This window comes from Triticum aestivum, chromosome 3D (genome assembly GCF_018294505.1).
Source record: "Triticum aestivum cultivar Chinese Spring chromosome 3D, IWGSC CS RefSeq v2.1, whole genome shotgun sequence".
Taxonomy (NCBI): Eukaryota; Viridiplantae; Streptophyta; class Magnoliopsida; order Poales; family Poaceae; genus Triticum; species Triticum aestivum.
The window spans coordinates 527592469-527605752 of NC_057802.1; the positions used below are offsets into that span (position 1 = coordinate 527592469).

The window sequence follows — 13284 nt, forward strand, 5'->3', positions numbered from 1 at the left end:
TCCGCTCCTTGACCAGCAGGCCCTCGAGGTAGCCGCGGTGCGCGTGGCCCACGCGCCGCACGGCCGGGAGCGCGCGGTACCTGGCGAGGACGCCCTCCTCCGACTCCACCACGGTCGGCGCAGACGACGGCGACGGGGACCCCGCAGAGCACGGCGAGCTGGTCCGCCTTGTCCAGCAGCCCGCGCCTCCGGTTCTTGAAGGACAGGCCCCGCCTCCGCTCGTTCTCGATGAGGCCCGTCGGCGTCTTGCCGCGCGGCATGCCTCCCCTCGTCTCGTCTCCGGTGGCTGCAGAAACCTAGCTAGGGGCAGGCCGTGGCGGTGGCGAGATTACTGTAGCCGACCGGCCGGCCTGCCGGATCGGGATATATATAGGCGCGGGCCGAGCCCCACCGGGCAGCCTGTGTTGCACCGGACGTGGCGGACTCGATCGGTGCGGCTAGGGTGGCCTCCCTGGTGCCCCCGAGGGGAGCCGCGCTCCGTCATTAATTACTCGACGCACTAATTCATTTTTAGTTGTAGCAAAATGCCGGGTGCCCAATCCAAATCCATGTTTGGATCGTCAATCCCGTGATAATTTGCACTAAACAATGTGTCATCATCACTAATTAAGCTTGGAGGGTTGGCTTGGTTATACGATATGGTAATATCCTTTTGGAGATCTGATCGAGCCCGAATCCTTGGCCATTAATGCTAGATCGGGCCTTTCCTTTTTCCTTCTCCCGTGCCCCGAACAAACTTCTCCCGTACGTGCAGCCGATCCGGAGACCGGGCGGGCTCCGAACCTTCTCCCGTACGGTTTGGTGGGTCCCACGTGGACAGGTCCGAGACTTGCGGGGCAAATCGATTCCATCCACGCATTCAAGTCTATTTGTTTTTTTTTCTCTAAAAGGAAGATGACCTCCGGTCTCTACAATTCAAGTCTAGTTTGATCCACATCAAATATATATAGCTCTGATTTTGATTCATTTTCGTATCGAAATCGGCGGACCACATCCCGAGCATGGAGTAGGTCTTTTTTTTGCGGGTAGAGCATGGAGTAGGTCTCTCTTTTTTGCGGGTAGAGCATGGAGTAGTTCAGCTAGGAATGCAAATACTACGTGGACTTCAATCCTTCTTCTCAAGGTTTCTTTGGACACATAGAGTAAATCTTCTCAAGGGAAATCATGCATGGGCTTTCACTGCTTCAGTAGAGGTTGCAATGATCTAGTTTCTTTATATATATAGTCCAAGCTGGAAAAAAATGTTGTAACGGTGGAATTCTTCATCAGTTGGATTAAGTGTTGTGTCTTGCATTAATTTTGCATATTTTCTTGAAACAGAAGATCACAATATCCTACAAATATGTACTATAATAATAATAATAATAATAATAATAATAATAATAATAATAATAATAATAATAATAATAATAATAATAATAAAGGTCTAAAGGGGCATATTCAACTAATCTCGGCCATCAAATTAGGTCAATCCAACGACCTGGATTGCTCCAACAGTGGGTGCTCAACACGTTTAGCGTGCAATTAATATCATACTAAATATTAACATTGATATTTACACAAAACTAATGCGCAAACAATATCATACCTAATGCTTTTGCGCAATTGGTATACTACCTAATATTAATGTGCATTGCACATCACATTTAATAGTACTGTCATCAACATATTATCAACTGTGTGAAGTGCATGAACGGGACTAGTATGTTTAGTGATAGAGAAGCGGAAGGAACCATGTAAGGTTCCTGGTTTCCTAAATATACATGATAAGGAGTGATGTGTAGAGAAATATCTCATCCTTGGTGAACTGAAAGAAAAGCTTGTTGCGCTTAATGACCGAACGAGACAATTAGAAGCACAAGTTAATGATCTACATAACCAAGATATGCAAGTACATATTTTCCATTGTGCACTCTATTATATCACTTTTTTATTTGGAATTCACCTCTAATCCTCCACTAAATGGCGACGTTTCACTCGTGTTGATCCTAAAGATGGTCAAGCTTATGCTTTGGGGAAGTTATCTAGCTTTATTCACTAAATATAGCAGTTCTACCATTTCACCTTTTCTTTTCATTATACAAAACTAAAAAAATATCTAATAAATCTAGGACGCGTCTAGCGGGCAGCCGTTGGTCCGCTAGTGCTTCACAGCGGCCGTCTATTAAATGGAAAGTGTTTGTCTCTTTATCCCGATTAGGAAAGATTCCTATGGTACCAGCTAGTTAAACAGAAAATATCCAACAGACATGCGTCCGGCTGTTCCTACTTTTAGTGCATGGACGCACATGGCTTTGTATCATTTAATTCATGATTTACAAATTTCGAAAAGCCATAACTTTCAAACCGCGCATCAAAATTAAGATCCGTTTTCACCCTCCGAATCCTCGCGACGAGATCTTTGAAACCAGATCCCGCATGGCTATGTTTCGACGAAATTTTTTTTGTGCAATTTAGTGCCTCGTTTTGTGCAACTGCCTAGTAGTTGATGTGCAACTAGCTGACCGTGGATGTGCAACTTTTCATCTATCACGTGGACGTGCAGTTTTCACAGATGTCACCTCCACCCCCTCAAACTACCCCTTCCCGTGAGATGTGCAATTTCGTCTGTTGCGCAGGCCAACTGCCTAGTAATTGATGTGCAACTTTCCCCTTGCCCGTGGATGTGCTTTCACTTTTTGCTGTATCCGCCAACTTCCTAGTAATGGATGTGCAACTTCGGATACTGCCACAACCAAATGTCTAACAGTGAGAGCAACTTTTGATCGTACCCCCATGGATGTGTAGTTTTTTCTTCTAGCAACCGGTCCAAACCACCCCTGTTTTTGAGATTTACAACTTTAGCACCCTGTCTATATGCAGCTTTTCACTATCCTCGTGAATATGGAATTTTCACCATTCAACTATCCCTGCCTGTGAGATGTGCAACTTCGCATGCTTTCTTGGCCAACTGCCTAGCGGACTATGTGCAACTCCGTTTGTTGCCCTGGCCAACCGAAACTGCATATCGACAAGCAGGGAGAGGAAATAGTTGCACATCGACTAATAATCAGTTGGCTCGAACAACATACTGAGTTGCACATATCCCTAATAGGGGAGGTGGGCAGAGTATGCCAACAGTAGACATCCACAAGTAGGGAGGAGAGTTGCACATCTACAACTAGGTAGTTGAACGGGGCAATAGACTAGTTGCACATCACAAAAGTCGGTTGTTATGGTTGCTATGTTGTAACCTCATTGGAAGTTCGATCATGTAGCTCTAAATTTGGTTTTGAAAAACAGTTGCATCATGCAGTACTAAAGTTGCACCATATAGCCTCAAAGTTGGCATCGAATTTTTTTCGTCAAAACATACCCATGAGGGATCTAGTTTCAAAGATCTCGTCGCGAGGATTCGGAGGGTGAAAATAGATTTGAAATCTGATGTGCGGTTTGGAAGATATAGCTTTTTGAATTTTTGAAAACCCGAAATAAATACATATGGATCTGGTCGTTTCCAAAGTAAAGGGACGGTGTGAAGACATTTAATGCTGTAGTCACATGCACTAGCGGACAAAAAAATTAAGCATGCATGCGCTGTGAGCCACGCCGTTCGTTTCCTCTAAAAGGTGCGCGGCCACTTTTTAGATTTTGGGATAAATCTATCTTGTGTTAGTCTGAAAGGTCCAGGCCAACTAGACCTATCAAAGCGAGTTGGTGTTGTTCAGGGCCATGGTGTAGTAATCAAATATTATAGAGAGATTTTGTGTTGTGATCAAATTGTACATGTAGAGATATTTTGTATTGATAGGTTGAAGTGTCCATGCATGGTGTGTGCAATGAGCTATTTGGAGATTACATCACAAGATCAATGTACAATGTGGCTTCTCTATCTGAAAAACATATGTATGTCTTGAAACCTGCATTGTGGTGTATGTTTCGAGAAAATGTGAATGTTTCTCTAATTGTTGAAAACTAAATCTACATGTGTTGAGAAAATGTGAACTTATTTTGAGACTGTCCATGTGGTAGCAAAACAGATAGGGGCTGCACGCGAGATGGCTTCGAACCGGTCTCCACTCTCCATGAAAAGTTTTCACTGCTGCTTAGGTCGAAGTTTTGCTTAATAACAAGTACAATAGGGTGATGTATGGCGGGCTATAAGAGACACCACATTAAATTTTTGTCTAGTTGAAAGAGTGTTCCAACATCCTTTATGAGAGCAAAAAATGAGCCACGTATTAATGACATAACATACATATATGACTTGCTATTGTATAAGTGAACTATTATGTTGGCTGTAGATGATAGGTCTACTTCTTCTTTTTTTGAGAGTACGCCTAGGCGTACCATAACTTTATAGAAGGCAGAATGTCAATTATAAGAAGCTAGTCTTGTTGCGAACAACGAGCATAGCACGCACACCACATCCGGATAAGACTAAAGACGACCAACATCGCAAAGCAAGCTACAAACAAAAGCGTCTATCCTAAGCTGAAAGACAGCACCGCGTCCCAACCAACACCGGTCGCCCCCCAAGACAACCTTCCGTAGAGCTTCTCTTGTCAACGCACCACCCACTCTAAAGCCTATGATAGGTCTACTTCACATGGCGAGTTGTGGGTTGTACTGTTACCATGCTCTAATTATGCTTTCTTTTCATGTTCAAAATATTTTCTGATGAAATGCTACGAGGAGGAACTCGACTAGCTGTTTTCAACATGGTACATATGCCCCTCTATGAATGCACACACGCACAACCTACTGCTATGACTACCGCCGAGTTACTGAGCCGGTACATCATCTTCAGATTAACGAAGTTGCCGTAGACGTCTTCCTAGTTGACAGGCGTGTCTTCCTACACCTAAGGTAGTACGTCACCGGAAGAGCTGAAATAAAATCCATGAAACATAACTCCGACTAGTTTGCTAACACCAAACTCCGCTGTGGGTAAAATCTCGGCCACTATTATTTCAGTCGACGCAGCCGAGGCTCAGGCACCCTTCTAGTAGGCTCTGGCGAGAACGCCGGCCTCCGTCTCCATCACAGTCGGCGCGCCGCCCCAGGGGTCGGCGCAGACGACCGCGACCTGGGCCCCGCAGAGCGCCGCCAGCTGCCCCGCCTTGTCCAGCAGCACCCTCCTCCGGTTCCTGAAGGCCAGGACCCGCTTCCGCTCGTTGTCCATGAGAGCGGGGACGCCCTCCTCCGTCTCCATCACGGTCAGCGCGCCGCCCTCGGGGTCGGTGCAGACGACCGTGACGGCGACCCCGCACAGCGCCGCGAGCTGCCTCGCCTTGTCCAGCAGCCCCCTCCGCCGTGTCGTGAAGGTCTGCCGCCGCTTCCGCTCGGTCTCCATGAGGCGCGCCATGGTCTCGTGGCTCCGGTGGTCACTGTTGCCGATCGACCGGCCGGCCTGCCGGATCGGGATATATATAGGCGCGGCGCGGTCTCGGACGCTGCCGCTACGGTCGTTGTGCGATGCGATTCGTGGACTTCGAAGCTGCAAAAAGCAGGAGTCTGTATATATGGAGAGCCTTGATGTGCTCGTAGGTACAATCCGAGGCGGTATCGTCATCCGAGTATAGATCGTTTCCGCGTGTGCACGTTCGTGCGATCGAACTGGAGTTGCAACAGTCGATCGATCGGGTTTGGAGTTCTCATGTCGTGTCTCCTACGTGAGCGAAGCGGAATATTGCGGGGTACCGTGAGGTACAGGCAGATCCATCGCCGCTTGTTTCCGTGTCAAGATTCGTGCGGCACTGTTCATTATAGAAACCAAATTATTTTCTTTGGGAATACACCCACAAATACGGTATCCGGGTCCCACCAAAATAAGCCTTTTGTCAGATGGTATGGGCTGCCCATTCTCTCTCTCAAACTAATTCATCCATCTATTTCATCTTTGCTAACTTAAAATCATTCATATCTCTCACATCTCTTAGAGCAAAATTTCGGCTTCAAAACTTGACATAGATATGAACTCCTATCGCAAGGACTTTTAAAACAAGACCGATTTTGGATACTTTTAAATCAGTTCAAAAAATCATCAAACATATTTCACAAAAAATACATCTATTTTAATTTTGCATTTTAAAAATAAAATATTCCACTATTTTGAAATAAACTTTTACACGATTTTAAATAATCTATTTCGGAAGCTGTCATTTCAGTTTCATATTGTTTTCATTTTCAAAACGCATGTTTCACTTTTCACTGCTTGTCTTGCAAAAATCACATCTTTTTCAATTCCACATTTTGGAAATAACATATTTCACGCTTTTAAAATGAAATGTTACACATTTCAAAATAATAAATTTCACGAGTTAACATATTTATTTTATATTGTTTTCATCTTCAGAAGACACATTTCACTTTTCATTGGCTTCTTTCATAAGAAGCACATCTATTTCAATTGCGCATTTTTCAAATGGCATATTTCATGCTTTTGATATAAAATTTTACACATTTTAAAATAATCAGTTTCACAAGTTGACATTTCAGTTTCATATTGTCCTCATTTTCAGAACCCACTTTTCACTGTTTGTTTCACAAAAATAACATATTTCAATTTCACTTTTTTTAAATAACATATTTTCACTCCTATGAAATAAAATTACACATTTTAAAATAATTAGTTTCACAAATTGGCATTTTAGTTTCATATTTGGGGTAAATAGGTTTCTAGTGAAATAGGTTGGTTTCACATTTTTTGAGCTAAAAAAGGTTTGTTTCACATTTTTCTACTGAAATAGGTTTGTTTCACGTATGGAATGTGAAATGTCGAAAGCTAAAATTATCGAGGTTTGATCTTGTTCCGAAGGTCTTGCCGGAAGGAGTTTAAATATACAAAAAAATCGAAAATGGATTTTTTGTTTAAGAGATATGACGATCCAAATTATGAAAATGAAAATTAAAGCGATGGAGAAAGACGTGTACCATGCGTGTGTCCTTTTTCTAACTATGGTAGAACCCTCCCAGTGTTGTGTCTCCGAATACGTAAAAACATAAAAAGGTAAGTGTGCAATACATACATATCCAACCGCAGTGGGTTCTAGTTACACAAATCTCAAAGAAAATGAATGGTGGTACTTGTATCGCTAAGGTAACGTTAACACGCAAAGTGACTTTGCGGCTACCTGAGTTGCAAGGTCGCTGGCTCCCGGGCCGGCCCAGTAGCCTTTCTGTGCGCTCTGGCTTTCCTAATTTTTATTTTCATTTGTTCTTTCTTTTGGTTACTTCTCATTTTTACTTTATTGCACTTTCTTCGGGCTTTTTATTCACTTATAAATTTATTTTTTATACATGAACAAATGCATCACACATTTTTTCAAACGCGATCTTTTTAGTATATGCTGAACAATTTCTCATATATAGTTAATATTTTTAAAATATGGAATGAACATTTTCTTATAACGGTGAACATTTTTTCAAAACAAACTAAACATTATTTAAATATATAATGTTTTTATAATTGTTTTACTTTATATTTAGGCTTGCATGTGCTTCTCGAGCGGAAGAAGAAAAAAAAAAGGAATCAGGGCGATTAGGAAGTAACCGGGGCGATTTGAGTCGTTCGGATCTGTTCCTATCTGACGACTAACCGCCAGGTATCACTGTCCTGTGTTTTTTTTTTTGCGGGGGTGTTTTTTCTTTTTCTTTTTTGCACGAGTGAAATATTTTCTGATGAAATGCTGCGAGGAGGAAGCAGATGCGGCGAAAATGAAAGTCTGATTTTATTGATCGTTATTATGTGCGGAGGGAAGGAGACCAAGCAGCAATTGGTTTCCATTACTTCCATATATTATCGTAGTAGGAGCAGCAGTAGACGATGTACATACACAAACACAACTCGACCGATCTTAGTTTTCCTAATAACACCAAACTCTGGAACTCTGGATAAGAAGTCTCGGATATTATTGTTTGATTCAGGCGATGCAGTTGAGGCCCAGGCACCCTCCCAGCAGGTTCCTCAGCAACTTCTTCTGCAAACACAAAACACAAAGATTGTTGTTAGTCCACCGTTAGGATCAGATCCGGTCGATCTTGCCACAATCTACAACATTCCAAATACTACTGGCTAATTAACCACCACTTTTGCCAAAGCAAAGTCATACGAATTATCCTAAGAAAGCAAGAAGAGACATTTGCAAAAAGTTGAGGTTTTATCTTTCTGGAAAGGAAAAGAAGCCCCCTTCAGATTATCCATTATCTTATCCTAAAAGGTTTGCGTCAATCACATGAGAGACGGGAAACTAGCCAAAGCAAATCCATTCCTTTTCATCTTTTTGGCGTCTCTAAAAGTAAATCCACTTGGCATCTAAAAAAATCCACCAATCACGTGACAGATTATTAGCAAAAATGAAAAGGTAGGAGCACTTGCCTTCTGCACCTTGCAGATGACGTTGGGGGAGATCTTGTAGAGGTCCTCGTCCACCGCCGCCGCCGCCGCAGCCTTGGCCTTGGGCTTCTTCCTCCTCTGCTGCTGATCCTTCTTCCCTTGCTGCTGCTGCTGCTGCTGCTTCCTGCCCCCCTTCTTCCTCCTCCCGGGCACAGCACCGGCACCGGAGTTTGCGTTCTGCTTCTCGTTCTCCTCCCCCTTCTTCACTCGGACGACGCACTGCATTTTCACATTGATCGTCAGCCGCTGGAAATTCAGCCGAGTTGGCGGTTTTGTTGTGTCTGAGTATGTCTGACCTTCTTGTAGGTGTAGGGGTTGGCGGCGAAGTGGGGCACCTTGAAGAGGTCGACGTCGTCTTCCCCTGCCTGCGCCGTGAAGAAGAAGGTGGCCGCCGGCTCGAAGTACTGGGTGACGGGCATCTCCTCCCACATGTTCCAGTCGCCGAACGCCGGGATTTGGCGCCACATTCCGCAGTCATCTTGCGCCTGTCATCACAAGACAAAAACCAGCATAAATCCATGCACGCTTGATTTTCTCCCTAAAACATGAACACAAAAGGAATGCTTGGTTGAAAACAGAGGAGCCATAGAGATCAAGAAGCATTATGAACAGTGCTAGCACATATAGCTTGCATTCTGAAAGTTTGGTCTAGTTGGATACGCAAAGCTTTCAGGTGATCTGAACAGTTCTATCCGATGTAGAACATGCACTTCGTTGGGGAGAAAATTTTTGTGCTGCTACGAGCAGTGATAGTACTATAATACAGTGGAAGAAGCTCGTGCATCCTTCCGGTGCACATTGTCAAGGCACACTACAACAGAGTGTCGTCTAAATCTGGCCACTGCAAAATATTCGAGCCCCAAAACTGTATAGCGTCGTGAGATTCAGCTACAAGTACTGAAGCAGCAGTGCACACTACAGCAAGGCTACAAGCGTAGGTTCCTTATGCCAAGCAAGGAGGAGAATGAGAGAACAGCATCTCCATGAATGCATGCATGCAATGCAAGGCTCACCTCCATCTCGCAGCTAGTGACAAGCCGAAGAAGAAGGAGCAGGAGGTGCAAGATGAGGAGGAGCAGGGGGAGAGGGGGGCAGTCAAAACACTGGTGGCACGGGCAGAGGAGCACGGGTCAGGGCCGTATACATAGCCGCCGGAAAGGCTGGGCCGGGGCAAAGAGAGAGGGAGATGGAATGTGGGGGCGCGCACGTTGTACCGCCCGAAAAACTTTACGAAAAGCCGGCGAGAAAGAAAGCAGGCAAGGCAGGCCGTGTTTGCTCGCTATGCGGCCAGAGGCAATGAGTACTGTGCTCCTGCCTGCATCATGCCCCTACTCATTTGACTCACTCATGAGCCATTACTGGTACTACTACCACGCACGACACACACCCCTGCTACCACCTCGCTTTCCGAACCGCTGTCCCTAGTGTTCGCACTCATATGATGCCGCCCTTTTCCGTGGCCAGCTCGCCCGGTCCAAGTCATGAGCAGCGAGACTTCATTATATTTACCCTCTCTCTTTCACTGTCCGTCTCTCACTGTCTCGCTGGGCCTGCTGGGGCGGGGCAGCAAAGGCGAGCGCTTTTGGCAACAGGGTGTCGCGGCCGTGATGATAGGCGATGAGTGTGCGTGTGTCGCATGCTCTTGTCTTTGTCACCCGCCCGTCCGGCCCGGCGGGCAGGTGCTGCGCGCATGGCATGGTGAACGGAAAAGCGGCCGCTTTTCCCTTTGGAACCGCGGCCAAAATCGCCATGATTCTTGGGGCTCCGCGCCGGCGGGCCTGCACGCTTTGCACCGGCCGGCGTGACCGGGGTCCGTCTGGCTCGCGGTTAACGGACGGGGAAAGGAGGGCTAGTAGCTTCACTAATTTATCATCTACCGTGTGGTGCTTGCTTGCTTTGCTTGTGGGTTTTGAAAGGAGGGCGTACTTGCTTACCACCGGTGGCGGCTTTTGAAAGGGGAAATGGGTCGTAAAAATGGCAAGGAATAATGGCGTTCGGCGTGTAAGGTGCACGGTGGATTGTTGAGTGAGGGTGGTGAGCACTTTTAAAAGTCACTCGGGGTGTCGTCGCTGACAAGAACACACGTATGGTTTGGTGCCAAACTTGCATGATTGCGGTGTGCACCTGCGTTTACTGTGGCTTTCGCTAAGCAGGTTTCTAAGCAACCCGGTTAGGAAAAGATCCAAAAGACGGTGGCTCTGGTTGGTAACTACTATCTCTAACCACCGTGGCCCTCAGCTGGTGACTCTCCTTTGCTCTGCCCGTATGAGTTCCATTTTACGATTCTTCTCACGGGTGAACCGAAGTTTTGCCCAAATGATAAGTATCACGGTCAGGTACATGGCACTCCGGTACTGGAGGTTTTACATGCGCAATTCTAGTCACACAAGGAGGGCAAGTTCCAGTGACACACGGCAAGTTTCTATCAAAAATAAATTAAAGCACGAAGATTGTCATGCTTGCCAACTAAAATTGCCATCCTCGCATCACTAGACTAGCCGTCGAATACATCCGGAGTTGCCATCTGCTCGTACCCGACGTGTGGCACTTATCATGATCCTTTTGCCCAAATTATAAGGGCCAACACGTCAGGTGCGTGGCACTTCGATCCTAACTTTATTAAGTTTTGAGGTATCTGAGGAGATCTAGAGATTTTTTAGAATTTTCTTATAACAATAACTGACTTTATTGATCTAGTAAAGCATAGAAATGGACGGTCACTCTGGCGGCATCTGCATCTTGCACTGTTGGAGGACACACACAATCATAGTTCATCTTTGTCCATTCTGGGTCTTCTGAATGCTCGTGAGATGATCGCCATTATCGTCGGGTATTCGTGATGGGTAAGGCGTAAATTGGTTCATGAAGAGATAATAAAAGATGCTTATCAAGTTACTATGAAGATTCGTGCTATAATGGCAAACTATATATGTTTCCTCTTCCTCTTCAAATGCTACCATGAAGAGAGTGGATAGGATCCGCTCCCATGTGGGTTTTCTTAAACTTAATGTTGACGTTTCTTTTGATCAAGACTTGCTTAGGGGTATGGTTGGGGCGGTATCGAGGGATGATAATAGAAATTTCATTGTTGAAAGGAACTGGAATTAATTGGTGTGCGGATGTCGAGACGACTGAAGCTTCAACACTCAAATTTGGTCTTGCCCTTGCGCAAAGGGTAGGATGCAACCGACTCGTTATTAGTTCTGATAATATGGAGGCCATTGACACCATGAAGAATGAAGGACACACTGCGGGTGCGGCGGCGGCAGTTTTCGACATGCTTAATCATTTTGCGTGTGACTTTCCTATTTGTAGGTTTGAACATTGTAATAGAAAACAAATAAAGTTGCTCATGAGCTTACTAGGTTGGCTAGATTTTCTTTAACAGTCGACTGGTTTGAGGAATTGAAATTGTACCCTTTCTCATAAATGATTTTTTTGCGGGACATAAATGATACAACTATTATCTCAAATGTATAAAGTTTTTGTGTGTTTTGTTAAAAAAAATGGCCGAACGGCTCACCAGAAGCAAGAATGTGCCACACGCACACCACCGTCTTGGCTCTTAGGGAGATCGCTCGGGTTGGTCCTCGGTCACACAAAGGACAAAACGTGATTGAATTTAAGAAAATACGTGATTATCCATAAAGCAGGAGGTACATGATATTTGTTAACGACATTGTATTTATGTATTCTGATCGTATGTATGTTATTTACGTGTGTTGATCAACATAGCATGATTTGTATGGATTTGAGCGTTTGGATATGAGAGGGCCAACTACGGGACAGACCAATAGGGTCGGACCCTCCTATCCATGGAGAAGTCCGCAGACAATGAGAGGTCAAAATAGCCCAGTCTAATTGGCACGGAAAACATAAACTTTGAATTTTTTTGAATACACATGTTGAAAACGTAGGCATGTTGTAGACATGTTGTAGGCATGTTGCAGGTTCTCTCATGCGATGCTAAAACAACCTTCGGAAAACGAGGGAAACCATCTTCTAGGGCTCTTTGAGTGTTGTTGCTCTTCACATCTCGCATTTCTTTCAGATGTTTTCGAGAAGAGTCCCATCGATGCCAACTTAGGTCCTGTTCTAAAACTCCCCAAGCTTCTCAAAATCTGCAAATCCGGCTTCTTTTGCTGGCTTCCAACTTCCCGTGGCGATCAATAAGCGTTCAGCTCGAGCAGGAGCTTCTGGTAGCATTCTGGCCCGGCAGAATCGTTCTGGCCTGTTCGGTAACTCTATGGGCCGGCTAAAACCAGCCCATTAGCGTGCAACCATGCATTTTAATTAACGGATTTGCTTGTTCTTATCTAGATGAGAATTAACAAAGTCTCACCTAACGCCTACCTTATTTGACTAACCAAATAAAAAATAAAAGTCCTCAAATTATACATTTTTTTATCATAAGCACCTTATCACGTGACATAGTTCCTTGACCCGACCAACCATGGTTTACAGAAACAGAAACTTTTTTCCCCGTTGCAACGCACGGGCATTTATGCTAGTATTTCTTTACGGATGGAGTAGTTTTTAGGTTTTTTTTTAAGAGTAGTTTTGAGGTACTCCATGGGCTTCTTGTTTTATTGAATCTCGCGAATCTGAGCTTTATGGCCTTTCCTTGTTGGGCCAGCTAAGAATCTTTCGGAATCAACATTGACAAAGACATAGGCGTCAGAAACCCGCCGATTTCTATAAACCGCGGCCCGCATAGCGACCTTCTTTTCTGTTTTCTCCCTTTACCTTTTCCAGGTTTTTATCCTCCTTTTGATTGAAAGCTAGCACAGCCTGTGTGTGCGTTAGGCTTTCGATGTGTTTGCCTTAGGTAGAGGGACAGCGGAGTAGTTGTCTCAAAGCGACAACGCTCAGATCTGCTTTTCATGCTGCTCCGTGCTGCTCCTTCT

The 13284-nt window shown here is 44.8% G+C and overlaps 1 protein-coding gene across 1 annotated transcript; it reads right to left on the bottom strand.

The window, feature by feature from the left end:
* Window positions 1-7688: 7688 nt before the first annotated feature.
* On the bottom strand, window positions 7689-9621 carry LOC123080243 (uncharacterized). Its single transcript, XM_044503151.1, has 4 exons — window positions 9391-9621; window positions 8674-8862; window positions 8360-8596; window positions 7689-7961 (listed from the first exon to the last, which is right to left on the bottom strand). The coding sequence occupies exons 1-4, from the start codon at window positions 9394-9396 to the stop codon at window positions 7905-7907; spliced, it is 489 nt and encodes a 162-aa protein (XP_044359086.1). The 5' UTR covers window positions 9397-9621; the 3' UTR covers window positions 7689-7904.
* Between the last annotated feature and the right edge of the window lie 3663 nt (window positions 9622-13284).